This window comes from Acyrthosiphon pisum, chromosome X (assembly GCF_005508785.2).
Source record: "Acyrthosiphon pisum isolate AL4f chromosome X, pea_aphid_22Mar2018_4r6ur, whole genome shotgun sequence".
In the NCBI taxonomy this organism is placed as follows: domain Eukaryota; kingdom Metazoa; phylum Arthropoda; class Insecta; order Hemiptera; family Aphididae; genus Acyrthosiphon; species Acyrthosiphon pisum.
This window is the reverse complement of record NC_042493.1, coordinates 25,672,591-25,688,233: the sequence shown is the minus strand read 5'-3', so window position 1 is coordinate 25,688,233 and position 15,643 is coordinate 25,672,591. Positions and strand designations below refer to the sequence as shown.

The 15,643-nt window shown below is 32.2% G+C and overlaps 1 protein-coding gene across 1 annotated transcript in view; it reads right to left on the bottom strand.

Annotated features, from left to right (window-relative positions):
• Positions 1–15,643, bottom strand: part of LOC100167986 (T-box transcription factor TBX20-like) — a 68,064-nt gene that overhangs the window by 32,293 nt on the left and 20,128 nt on the right. Inside the window, exons 3-4 of the mRNA XM_008188106.3 lie at positions 13,873–14,146; positions 11,818–11,985 (exon numbers count right to left, since the gene is read on the bottom strand). Of these exons, the coding sequence (XP_008186328.3) occupies positions 11,818–11,985; positions 13,873–14,146 (442 nt within the window). The remainder of the gene's footprint in view (positions 1–11,817; positions 11,986–13,872; positions 14,147–15,643) is intronic.

The following is a 15,643-nucleotide window of genomic DNA, read 5'->3' as shown; positions in this document are numbered from 1 at the left end:
AATGCCCTCACATGATGCAATTTTTTCAATAAGTGCTTTCTCTTAATTTCCATATTAAAATGTATAGTACCTACCTATACAAAAATTATACTTTATCATACTCAATTTGTGTGCGTGGTTGATCGTATATTATAAATTTGATAGACAACGCGACGACGACCGAAGTGATGATATACGAGTGCCTACCTGAACATAGCACAACCGCGTGTTATTTATACACACGCATGTTATTTATTATTAAGTTATATAGTTTGCCTGCCGCAGTCTACAGATGAAATGATGTAAAAATATGGTATTTTTATTTTTATTTTTATTTTTATTTTTATTTTTGTATTTTATACCATTTGAATACATAGCAATAATTTGTGTAATTCACATCACTATTTATTTTTAAAGAAAAATAAATCTCGTATTTCACCAATGTGCATATTCCAGCTACATATTAATAAATTAGTGTTATGGCATTTATTATATAGAGTCTGGACAAGTATTGTTTTTCAAAGGATCTGAACTTCATAATACTAATAAATCATTATAACTTATAAGTACGTAGGTATACTACCTATATTATAGTTTAATAACAAGTGAATTTAATGTTTAGATTATAAAAAAATATTTATGTATCTTCAGTACTTTTTTTTAAAAATTACACAATAAACCCAAATATCCTATTTTTTTTTCAAAATCTATTAATTATGATGTATCTATGAGAAAACTTAATGTATAACTTCAATTTATAAGTGTCATCAATGGGTGGCTGCTTTTATCAAGATATTCATGTACTTTGTTTTTATATTTTAGCTAATACTCTTATTGTACCCACGAGGTACAGATTGTGTATGTAATAATAATAAAGAAAAAAAAAAAATCTATTAATTACTTCATCAAGTTTTTTCATACACATCAATACACCAACTTTTTTATGCGCATTCTTAAAACAAAAGTCTCTCGCCTGATAAAGGCCAATTTTTCGCTTTCTTCTCTAATCATCGCAGTCTATTGTAGTTATTAATAAATTATATATTTAGGGATGTAAATTAAATGCACTATAAGACCTTAAATATAAATTTAAAATTCATAAAAATGCAATAAAAACCAAAAAAATGATCTGAAACAGCAAAAATATGAGTTAAAAGATAAAAATATCAATACAATGCAAAATAGAAGTTTAAAAATTGAATTTGTTCATATGACATTATAACCTAAACTTTCTGTCACGAGATCTTAGTCTTTAACTGGACTAAAAATATGTATTTTGCTACAAATGTATAGTCACATATGTAGGTATAGAAATATTTACTTAAAATATATGATACCCAGTCGAGCCATAAATATATTATACTTACTGTGTATAATCAATAATCATGATAGCTCCAAGGTAGGTAAGTTCTGTAGGTATACTAGGTATGTCCACGGTTACCGAATCATTACAATTTATAATTTATATAGATACCTACATCATACATTTATACATTATACCGTGCCAAAAACCTGACTAATTTAGAGTTTTTTTATTTCTCAGTCAAATGATGTGACAATTTATTTAGATAAAAATTCAAAATGGTCGTTGTTATTATGTTATATAATATGATACATCGACGATTTTATACTTCATTGTTATACTATATACCTAATATAGTCTATCTAATTAGTCAAAAACATACTCATTCAAAACAACTTAAACAATAAACGGCCACACACGCATTTTACTTTGTAATGCAACTTACAACTACAATTTAAATAATATTAAATTGTTGTTTGTTATGCATAAATATTTTAACATGTTTTAGAAAATATAAACGGTGTAGTTTTGAAAGTACTAAATATTTTACAGCAATAATATGTTAAAATAATTTAATTAGCGATTTAAAAAAACTTATACTATTTTAATTTTTCGTATACAGTTTAGGGTTAGTTTGTTTTTGATTTCTTGTTAAACTTAAAATATATATCCCTGCACTATCTAAAATAATATACACAACTTTTACACTATCCGTTCCCCATCACCCCGATGGAAAATTAGCTCTCTTTACACAAATGATATATTATTATAAGTGGTTATATTTAGGTTGGTTCATAATTATAGAGTTAGGATATTAACGACGAACAATTCGTTAAAATATTCATACAAAAATTAATTGCATATTATGGCAAAAAAATCTCTTTAATAGTATAGTTCATTTTTGTTATATAGTATTAATTATTATATTATGCAAAAAACAAGCAAAATATATATTTTTTTAATTGCTTTTACCCGCTATGATAATGATATGTTTTTGATATTATATATATATATATAGAATATAGATTTAGATACCTACGTAAATACAAAATTCCTCAGCTTAAATATAAAATAAATATTGCAAAATAAATTCAAAATATTATGATTATATTATATTATGGCTTAAAAAATGCCAATAAATCATATGCGTAAAATAATAGAAATTAATTTGAACATATTTGTAAAATGAAAAAAATATAAATAGACAGGTATATTGAATCAAAAAATTATTTTTTGAAAGAATTTATGAAAAATAATTATAATTGATAAGCATATTATATCAGGATAACACATACTCTGAAAATATTCTAAACATTGGTATTAAACTCCACATCCATTATTTTTTCCTATATATATAGATATGTACGTTAGAAATATACAAAAATATTATTTCGCGTTGAATCAAATATGTACTTCCAGATAATTCTAAATTCTTAGTTAAATTCATGGGTACGTTAAATCGTTGAATTCGCATAGCCCTGCAGCAGGACGTGTCAAGGAATTCCAGAACGTGGGACTAGAGCGAATGCTCGACTAACAAATGGGTGAAAATCGGAAAACCGAACAGGAAATCACTTCGACAACTTAATAATAATAATATATATAACTCGATCGTCATAGACCGTTGCGTTTATTTTCGCTTTCCCGCGCTCACCCTGTATAATCACAAATGCACGCGCGTTTAATACCTATACACATACCTAACGTATATATATTACGAGCGCGCATCGCGTTTTTTGACCTTTCGTCTTTTCCCTCGCACACCATTAGTCACGTCCTCGCCACGCAAATTGTCAAACGTTTTTTTTTCTATTTCTTTTTCTCTCTACACATACACTTCTTTCGCTCTCTCCGCGTCGGAACACACGCATAGTCGTATTACTGTACACACACACACACACACACACACACACATGTATATATATATTTAGGTATGCCGCGTGTATATATCATATACGCACGATTGATGGGTTGGCGCGGAGTGTGCGTGTGTGCGGTTTTTTTTCCCCACTCGTCGACTGCCATCCACCACCGCTCCCGCGTATATACCTATTACGACTACATAATATTATTATATTATATCCTCTCCGACGCCGCGCTCGAGCACATAATAATATATATAACGCTTACAACACACACGCACACATTACACTACGTTGACGTCGGAAGTTTTGCACGTCGTCAACGCGACGAAACCGTCGAGAGACGTTTATATAAATATAATAATAATAATAATAATAATAATATAAAACGAACGGCGCGACGACTGCTGGTGCTGGTGCGGCGGCCTCGGTGTTGGCGAGCTCGTCCAATTAGGAGGTGTCGCGATCGCCGCCAATTATTAACGACGACGACGACGACGCACCGCGTGTACACATAATAATAATAATATATTATCGTCATTATGCCGAGCCGTCTCGAGCACGGTATTTGTGTATGTTTGTGTGTATATTTGTGTATGTTTGTGTGTGTAGGAGTGTGTGTGTGATGTATACGCTCGAGTTTTATTTTCACTTCGAAAGTTTTCGGTCACGAAATAATAATAGAACAATATAATTATAATATTTCATTGTACGGAGACACCGATCTACCAGACCACCGAGGTGTTTGCTGATTTTTTTTTTGCTATTATATATTATTACACAAGTCTACAGTAATAGTACATGGCGGTTTGACACACTTGTTATGTACCTACCGCAATGTGGGCGCAAAACCGTGCTCAGTTAGGAGTGAGGGTGTCAAAAGCAGTTGTGGTCTCAATAAAACTTCGGGAGTGGAGGGAAGGAGTGAATTTAGCATCATGGGACAAAAAATATGTGAAAAAAATGTTCTTCATCTCTTTCTGAAGATTGTCTAGCAAGCGTATTTTTAACTACGTTTTTTCTCGTTATAATATTTTAAAACTTAACAATATTATCATACTATTCGTAATATTATTGCCGTACATAACTAATTTTAATATTTAGACATATTAGTCAGACCCAAGTGGGCGGGGAGACCACTCTACTGGTCAAAAGAGGCAAGTTTTAAATTTTAGGGACGTTAAATTAAAAGAGATTTATAGTTTTTTTTCTGGTAAAGCCATAGAGGTTTAAATTGATGTAAAACCTTAGTCTCCCTTGTATCAGATTTCTACTCATATGTTAAATAAGGGTGCCATTGCGCTAATGATGGACAAATGTACGGCACTGTTTTTCACGGAGGTCGAATGAATACATTGCAATTATTTCTTCCGCTCAAGTTTTGCTTGGTAATGTTCCAGAAATTTCACTTTTGAAATGTTTATAAGTACAATGCGTAAAGTACAAAAAAAAAAAATTAACAAGCTTCTCCAAAAATCTGTCATCATAAATCAACCTCAAAATACCTGAGGATATACTCTGTCGTAGGATGTCAGTCAATTTATTTCTGATTCTAGAAAAACGTTTTAAAAACTCACGAAACGTTGAAAATAATGAAAAAACTAAAAGATAGTGGATTTTTCGACGAAACGTTAATGAATATAATATCTAGGCCAATTTTTTTTTCTTTTAATTTACACATTATTCACTCAGTTGAATGTTGTTGTTGTTGAAAGATTTTTATTATTATTTGAAAAACACAAATTGTACATAGTATTTAGAAATAATAAAAAAAAAATTACCTACACCTTTAAGCTAAGCTTGTGGTGGTGTAGGGAGTAACAGTAAACATCATTTTCTAGTATTTTAATTCGAATAACAGAACAAAAAAATAAAAATAAAAAAAATAACAAACACTGTATAATAAAAAACAAAAAAATACCCTATATTAATACTTCACTTAAAATAAACAAAGACTATCAGTTGACTAAATATGACATCGTCTACATATTTTTTAATGTTAATTGCATCGTTAAAAATATTTCTTTTTATATCAATCGACAGAGCGTTAAATATTATGATAGGACCCAGATAATTAATACATTTTTGACCAAAACTTGTATTTGTAAATAGCACTTTAATATTATATAATCTATCTTCCCCGATTGGCTTGTTATTCTGTTTGATAAAGAAAAAGCTATATTTTTTATAGACAAACATTATAGCGGTTTTTTTGTACAGTAATTCGATCGGAAGCACATTAAACTCTTTATAGTTTGAAAAGGAAGACCCAATGAGATTTTTCTTTCTCAAACATATACGAACTATACTGTTTTGTTGTACCCTTTATGGTTGTAGAACATTTTTAGAGGCACCACCCCAAATTACCATACCATATAGTAATATAGATTGGTATAAAGAAAGATAAACTATCCTCATAGTATGTGAAGAAATTAAATATTTTAATTTATGAAATTTAAACATTAAGTAACGCAATTTTACTAACAAACTATTTATATGAAAGTTCCATTTGAGGTTACAGTCGAATATTAATCCTAAATATTTTATTCTTTTGACTATATTGATTTTTGGGCAGTTACATGCAGTTGATGCATTTGAACATTCATGAAAAGAAAATTCTTCAAAAGGTGGTAAAATATTTTGTATTGAAAAAACCATAAACATTGTTTTGTTAAAATTCAAAGACAGTTTTTTGGTATTTAACCACTTAATCACTTTCTTAAAATTTATTTCCGTTTTTTGTCTTATATTTTCCCAATTTGACCCAGATACTAACAAACAGGTATCATCCGCATATACAACTATTTTACCGTCGACATTTATATACATAATAAATAAAATTGGACCAAGAATACTTCCCCGAGGTACACCATATATACAACTTCACTTTCCTGCCCTAAGAACCCATTTATATTTGTAATTTGTTTCCTCTTATTAAGATAACTTTTAAACCAGTTTAAACAAATATCTTTATACCATAACTACTGAAAACTTTAAATAATATACTGTGATCTACGGTATCAAAAGCTTTCGCTAAATCTAAAAATATGGCTAATGCTTTATCACCTTTATCGAGTGCGTTAGATAAAAATTATGTCACAGTGTATAACGCATCTTCGGTACTTCTATTAGGTCTGAATCCATATTGGTTCTTAGAAAGAAAATTGTTTTTCTCTAGATAATCTATCAAACAAGCTTTAATTATTTTTTCAAAATTTTTTGAAAAACTACTCAACATAGAGATCGGCCGGTAATTTAAGGTGTTTTTAAATACAATAGTGATACCAACCGTTTAGCATTATTTTCCAAATAAATCAATGGTACTCTAATTGAGTAAATAAATTTAAAATTACAGCGAGGAACGAATACATTTTTGCTATTTTTAGTCGTTATACGCATAATGACGTATATATTACTCATTGTTTTTCACTATTTTCCTTTCACCATGGTGACGATAGCAATTTAGACACTGAAATTATTACAGGTCAAGTTAAATTACGAGTTATTATCTTGCGATTTGGTGACCCCCAATTTCTTTTATACAGATTCGAAAATTAAAAGTAAAAAATACCCAAACAAATTGCCATTCGAAATTGTTGCAATGTACCTGAAATGAATGGTAGGTAACACGAATTACAATTGGAATAAAACATTAGGGAAAAGAAGAAAAAACGAGCAACGAAGCCCGGAGACTAATTATAACCGTACGACGTTATTATTACGACAACGAGAGCGTTTATGTTTGGCCCGCCGGTACAACTTAAAACGCGGGAAATGGACAGGCGCGACGACGCCAGAACTTTTAATCCCGCCGCAGCGACCTTTGGCCGATCGTCACGAGGGCGGCAATGGTTTTATCGAATTTTTTTTTATTCGCAGTCGATTTTTTCATGAGCTAGACCTCGTGAACGACATTCCGTTAGATGTACATAGACGTTTACGTTTTATATACACTTTTTAAACGTTTATGATAATTTATAGTGTCTGTTAGTCCGGTGTAAGCGTATAGTCATCCACATTTTACATAAAAAAAGTCGGTGGGGATTCAATCGAGTTGTTCATACGGAATACCCGTCGCATTTGCTATACGCGACATTTTGATGACCTTGTGGTACTTGTATATCAAGTACCGATGAGAATCATTCTCAAATAAATAATATTGAATATTATACATCAAAAACCGCGGTGGTTGTGACTAACGAGCACACCTATCCCACGCGGCATTTGGGTAATATTAATATTTTGTGAATATTTTGAAGTGCTTGAATAATAAATATTTGACTGATAATATTGTATAAATATTTTCTTCTCATGATAACATAATATTACATTATATGATTGCATATTAAAATGTTGACTAAATATTTTTATAATAAATGAATAATAAATGAAATGTTGATGACTTACTTAGCAAATTTGCAAATGATGAAATAGGTATACATATTGTGGTAAGTAAAAACTGATAATTTATACCACTCGATTGTATTTTAAAAAGTGATAGATGGCTGCTAAGTGACTAAAATAACCATTTAAAAAGATTCCATCGATTTAATATTAGATAATATAAAAGTGGTGCATCGTCCGCTCTAAACATATCAATTGCATTTTTCCCGACATTGTTATATTTTAACTCAGTATAATTAATTTCAGAGAATTAAGTAGGTAATTACCTAAATATAATAGTCACAGCATAGTAATAAATTGCATCCTCCATTCTTTAACTTCAAAATTCTACTCACTAGGTACATAAGTATATAAGTAAGGTAGTTAGGTCGGTACTATCTAACATTCACTGCAATAGTTATCTTTATTATTTTATAATATGACAAATTTATTCTATAAAACTTTTTTATAAATTATAATACAAATTATATTAAACAATATGTTAGGTAGATATTGTAATTTTATGGAGTTCCAAACAAAGCTCCATTTGTATGAGTTTTTCTTATGCTTTGTGGTAAAAATATTATGTACCTATATTTTAGAAGGAACACACTCGCCCACTCGACGATGTGATACAATATAGGTATCGGGTCTGGTCTACGAACGAAACGAAAATCACTGTCATTAATAATTCACATAAAAAAAATCCAAAAAGTTTTGACGACACGCATAATAAATAGCTAATAATATTGGTACCTATATATTAGTTATACCTACCTACCTATTATTTAGTATGATAATAAAAAACAAATTAGCGTTCGTTGAACCGTTTCTAAAGTAATTTGCATAAAATATTATAATATATCAGAACGAACTGAATGAAATGTTATATAGTAATGTTATATATTTTATATTATTTACGAATCGTGCCCAATCGAACTTCTTGGACTTTGGCACGGTGATAACTAAGTACTAACACGCAATTCGAAATTTAATATTTAAAACCGTCATTCGTCAGTCATTTCCACAGTTGTTTACCTCGTCAAAAGCATATTCCTCCCTCGAACGACTCACCAACTATACAAATATGAACCGCATTTCCAGAAATAATAATAAAACATAGTGGCTGAAGTTATTCGAAACGATATAGTTAAATCCACACGAACTGTGTTCAACACACACGCGCGACTCGCATGACATTCTCAATATTTGAACTTTTGAAAAGCGGTCTAAAAACGTCAGAAAATATTTCGAATTCATATACTATTTATGCACGATATTTTATATTTAATATATACGCTATTATAGCTGGTTGCTCTTTAATACGCAATTTGCTAATTTTCGTAAAATATAAATAATTTGCACGGGAGAACTCGCGCACGCCTATACTATTTCGCATTTTAGCCAATTAATTTACTATTTGCTTTTATTTATGCTTGTATAGTTTATATGTTGTAGATTGAATATATGGTGTCGATTACGAGGATGGTCGCAGTGCGTGCGTTCGCCCAAGCGGAATGACTATCACACAGCATACCTTATAATAATCGCTACGGCGCCGGGCAAGACCGAATGACGTACATAATATTATAATACGTATAATAATTGACATCGTATATAGCTCACGTCCTAGAAGCGAATCAACGCCACCGTATACTGTATTACGGGTTTTATATCATTTTTGTTTCTATAGTTTATTTTTCTATCGCGTAAACGACTCGCGTCCGTTGTTGCACACGTGAATGCACCGGCAGTCTAATTGGACTAAATCGGTCCTGACGATTTAGAAGAAAAAAATGCCATTTCCCGCTTGCACGTCGGCATTCAAGCACACGGACGAACGCAATTATATACATACACACATTACGAGTACAACGGCTAGACTATAGCAGCAGCCGAAGAAACGAAATTATAACAAACACATATTATTATATACAGGGTGTCTCAACGATTTTATATTGCGGAGCTCAGTGCAGTCTGTATAGTGGTTTATGATTTATATATATTATGTGCATTTTTTTAACTCGTGTCAAATTGACTAAAATGTTTGTTTTTTTGCGAAACTTCAAAACGGTGGTTTTCAAATAGTATATAGTCTGCGCAGGCCCAGATGAGTGCTCCTGCGCTTGAGCTGGACATACGGGGGCCCTAAACATTTTAAATATTACACTTTTTTTTATACGTAATACTTTTTGTACTGAGCTATAATATTATTTTGATATTTTAAAATCAATGTCTTTAATATCAACCAACAGACTATAATGATTATTTTATCGTCTGTGTGTATTCATATACCTACCATAGGCGTGCGCAGACTCCGGTTTCAGGGGCAGCAAGAGATTAATTCGGCCCATTCTTCAAATTCATTATTAAACCCAGCCCATAGTTTTACTATTCTTGCTATTGGATATCAAAATTAAAGTTGTATTGTTTATTTGGATAAACAGTTGTACAGTAAGGTACTAAGCCACTTAAGGTGTACTTTTCCACAAGCCTATAGTTAATAATATTATTTATAATATGATAAAATAAACAAACATTAATAATAATATAAAGTAGGTATATATTTTAAAAATAATAATTAAAGTAATAACATATGGTTTATCGCATTTATCGCTCGCATTCAAAAGCAACAATCTTTTCTTTTCACGGGCTTTTTCAGCTCCGCCCTTTCGTTTACCGGACATGACACGCAATGAGCACGTCGCACGTCGAAAAATATTAAGATGTGCGAGTGCAACTCCAATAGTCCAATTACGTAATTGCTAATCGCTATTTAATATCGTCTATCATTAATGTTGTGGCGGGCCAGCATCGTCATGGCATATTAGACATTAGTGTACGATATTACGATAACGTTAAAAACCCAGTTTGTTTTTAGATTTGTTGACCATAAAATATGATAATAATATTTACGATTAAAAATCATGGTTATTTCTTTTTATAGTAGACAGGTCTATTAGTTTCATACCTACTGATAAATTCTATAATCATAAAATATTCATATCTATACTTGACCAAAAAAAAAAAAAAAATCATTTGTGGAAATATAATTTTACCGAGGCCCATTATTTAATATTTGCCGGCCCCGGTAGCCCCAAATAAAGTCCAGGGGCAGCATATGCTGCCTCTGCTGCCCCCGTGCGCACGCCTATGATACCTACAATCTATGTGTCCGTGCTGGATAAAGATAAATAATATTGACACAACATATTAATCACATTCTTAATTAAAAATGATTTCTTTAGAATTTAGTTTAAATTTGCAAAAATTTTTGGGGTGCACAAATGTTGATGCATATAATATATTATGTACTAGATCCCCAATAAAAAGGCTTAAGCTATTTGCCCTAATTTATTTTAATAGGGTTGTTCTATGCCCTGCATACACCTAGTTTATGTGAATGGCCTAAAAATATCGAATCACTATATTATAATATTATGATTGTTTCATTTTGCAGATATGCGTTTACGATAATGGTTAGAGCTTATACTGGTGGTAGGTACGGACTACGGAGGGAAAGTTGTCAAGTGGATATAATATTAAAGAGAACGAACACCCCGATATACTATTCTGTATAGTGTATATACAATATGGGTATGCTGTGGGAGGACGGATACGGCAGGAGAGTCTTATGTTTAGAAACGGTCTGCCACCTCCGTGATAAATCGCGAACCGTTTCTCGCTCTCCCCTCGATCCAAATCAAAAGCCAAAACAGTACGCACGTGAGTCGAACGACCGTATGCGAAGTATCACTAGCTATATAAACGATACACCTACATAATATATTTATTACCTATATTATTATTAAGAATGCGATGATGGGTTTTTGAACTCTTGGAACTGTAATAGAACATATTATCTTATGTTCTTATGTATAGCGATAACTGTATGTATATAACATACAAGAAAGTTTATGTCTTAACCGTTTCCAGTTTGTATAACTTTATAAGGTAGCTATAATTCTCGAACCTAAATTATAGTCTAAATATGTTATAGTATACAATAAATTATAAAATTGTACAGATAGTACAACACCTAGTAAATTGCAATAATTATAATAGAAATAGGTAATAATAAATAATATTCGAACTGTAGCCTGCGAATGCGAATCAAATACAAATTGTTGTCTATGTAATCGCCAAACCGTGCTGTGACGAGTAGTGTGACGCGCGTGTACAACGTTGTAGTATTATATTAACAACTAACAAGCATTATAATTTATAACATTATGTAATTACATCTTCAACTATACGTCTTCGTTATGCTATTAAACTGTGTTTACTCACCAATTGGTTCTGGTACGCGGTGACGGCCGTGAACGTCGTTTCCGGGTACACGAACGTCTTGTACTCTTCGGCTTCCAAGTCCACAATGGAATGTCCGGCTGTCGACTCGCTGTTTCTCTTCACCAGGTGTATGCGCGGCTGATACTTGTGCATCGAGTTCAACACCAACTGTGGATCACAAATCGTTATTTATTATCATATTATAACAATCGACATTATCGGTATTATTCGGTTATCATTACTACGACGGTTAATACGGTTAATATTACTACGACGGGTCAACGAGCAACCGATTGTCTCTTCCGTTAGACCCTTAGATCGAGGTAAAAAATAAATCGAAATCGAGTTTACAACAAAGAGTTTGTGAGTTTCAAGATTCAATCAATTTATTAGGTAATTTTTGGTTCCGTAAATAATAATACGTAGGTATATAGCGTGAAATGACTTAAGGATCAATGCCGATCAATTGTAATGACCAATTACTAAATACGTATGTCAATTATTAATAATTTAGTCTCCAATATATTGTCAGTAAATATAATTCGAAATAAGCAGCTTTGTCCAATATGACACCGATATATTTTATAATAGGTGACTGAAGAATGTCTTGATTCGTGACGTTATAAGTAGAATAGATTTTAGATTGACATACAGTAAATATAGAATTTTAGTGGAATTTATACATTTAGTTTATTTTATATGTATATTATATTATGTGTATAACACTGTCATAGGCATATAAACATTTTAATGCTAAATGAGTGACGATTCTTGGATTTTCTCAATCGCTCTCGACAGAACATGACCAAAAATCTGCGTATCAACTACCAATGGACAAGGACCGTTTTCAACGATCAGTCCAATCTACTCCGTCACGTATGCAATATATTTTGGAATTAATCACGGTAATCGCGTATAGAATGATACGATGAACGGAAAAAATTGTATCCCCGCAAATAAGTATACCTAATAAGAGCCATCAATTAGAACCGGAACTGCTGCAGAAGCACCGTCCGTATTATATTATAATGAAAGCAGTTATAATCGACGCACGCGCGATTTACAAAAAACACGATTAAAGTCGTGGGACATTAATAAATAACATCATATTGTGACTCGAAAAAATAAAAACTCTGCGCTTCTGTTACGCACACACTCCTCTGTTGTACACATTGTAATATTGTATTATAATATTATTATACGTGCGGTGGTAGCAGCGATGTTTGTTTAACGCAACGGAGGGCGTCCGCGCGGATTAAAACCTCCCTCCGCGGCTAATTTCACGGGCTCGGTGACTAACTGCAGCTCTCCTGCTCACTTAATGGCATATGCGGTTTCGTTTAGACGTCGTACGGATACGACAACAATATACAATAAAATAATAATATGTCACACTAAAAACGGTCGGATTGAATAATATTAATAATAACAATAAAATAATAATAATATATATAAAGTGATATTTTAATCGCTCGGGCGAGCCGTTTATAATCGTATTATGCATAATATTAAAATATGATATATCGATGTAAATATACAAACACCGTCGAGAGGGGAACGGCGCATTATTGTTTTTGTATTGTCGGTCGAGAATTGGTTTTTTCGGACCACCGCGAAACCGATATATTATATAATAGTGAATAATTAACATGGACGGGAAAAACATAATATTGCGTTAGTATTACTAGGTATAATTACTTAAAGTTTTTTGCAATCGGTATTGTTGCGATAGTTGGCAAATGAATCAATACGAAAATAATTGTTTTTAGTAGGTAGGCTATTATTTGTACAAAGTTTATAAAAGGTATAAATAAATATGAGAATAAAACATGTAGAATATGATATCGACCTTCTAGTTTGAACCGTATATGGAAAATATGGGTTGGTATCAAAATCACCTGTATTGTTATTAATTTTTTTTTACACTACTCTCGGCCAGTTTCGAAAATTTACACATGCAGCCATTGGATTTTGACATTGACGGTTTTATAATATCATAATTATTAGCAATAATAATAATAATTACTATTAATTTGCTATTGTATAGGTACTCACGTGTCCGTGCTTGTCCATCTCGTTATTGGTGAGCTTGACCTTCTCGAAGGACACGACCTGCTTGCGCAGCTGATCGCCCGTGAACGGCGAGTCGGGGTGCGTGTACAGCCTGTGCGGGGCAGGCGGGTCCGCCTTGCCGGCCACCAGCCACGAAGACCGGTGGTACGCGTAACGGTACCGCTTGTTGTCCACCGGCACGATGTCCATGAGCACCGCGTACCGCTGGTCCGCCCGCAACCCCGTGAACGACACCCGGACGGTAGGGAACATCCTCCTGTGTGACAAAATGTTAGTCAATTATTATTTGCCTATATGGGTATGAACAAAAATTTCGTAAAAAAAGTTGAGAAGCAAGTATACAGGATGATTCACCAGACATGATCTTCACCCACCGTGTTTTCCCTTCGATAATGAGTAGATTCAAATTTTGATTTATTGGCATTTTTAAATGTACACATAGGTTAGGTTAAGTTACAACGAATTATTATTTTTAATTACTTAGGTTTTAAAAATAATAAAATTAAGTTAAGGTATACTAAAGATACATACCATATCTACAATCAAAACAAATTAATTATTATTTTTTTGTTAATCGCGTCTTATTATATAAGTACAATATTATTTACAAAACATTGAAAAGTTGCACAATCATTATAATATGTGGCAATCGAAATTAATACGCTTTTTTTTAACCAAGTTTCTTAAATTTAATATTTCTCTCAATATTTTAACTTTAAACTTTTTGAGTTGAATATTTATTGATCGTTAATATTAAATTAAAACTTTGAGTTTTTAAACGTTGAATTTTACCTACATCGTATATTATATTCTAAAACATTTTGTAACAATTTATTATGTTTTGGTAAACAGTCACGGCCAACGGGTTATATTATATGTATAACGTAAATAATAAATTATGGGTTAAACAAACAATGAACATTTTTGAATAAAAGTATTTTACACGTCATTATAATATAATCATGAGTAATTAGCCATGTGGAAAATATAAAAATCTAGTACCTATCAGCTATACGAAATCTACTCTAAATGTATCACTTTGTGAGCGTTCAAGGCACTATATATAGAGGTACCTACTCTATAAATAAGATCTGTGCAGAGTTTATTTACTGAAAACCGTTGAGCTTATATATATATATATATATATATATATAGGTTTATAATTACAACGAGAGACGTAGGTATATACCACGCACACAGCAGTTGCGGCATAACAATAGATTGTACGGTTCGAGAGCAATGATGGAGCCACGGACGGGGGGTGAGGGTGAGATGGATTGGCGTGAAATAGAATGGAGTTGTCCGCACAAAGCCCGTGGTGACGAAACAGGGGACGACGATGGAAAAAGGGCGTACCTATATATAAGTCCCACAGCCAGGGTGTGTGATATATGTCGTAAGTGCGTGCGTGAGATACGTAAAATATATTATATTCGCTTACCTAGCCGAGTATATACAATATATACATATATATGTATATTATATCAACATATATAATGTGTATACAGAAAACCACGAGTGGGTTGGATTGGACGAAGCAACGGTGTACAAAACTACGCATTATATATATAACACTATATTATGTTGTGTGTGTGTATGTGTGTGTGTGTGTGTACTGCGACCGCAGCAGAAGTTAAATTGAATTCCCGGCCGCCCACGTTTCGTTTCCAAAACGCTGACAGGCCCCAAATCCGGGCGCGTATAATTTGTGCGAAATCCCTAGTCTTATAATATCGTCGTATGTATAACAATA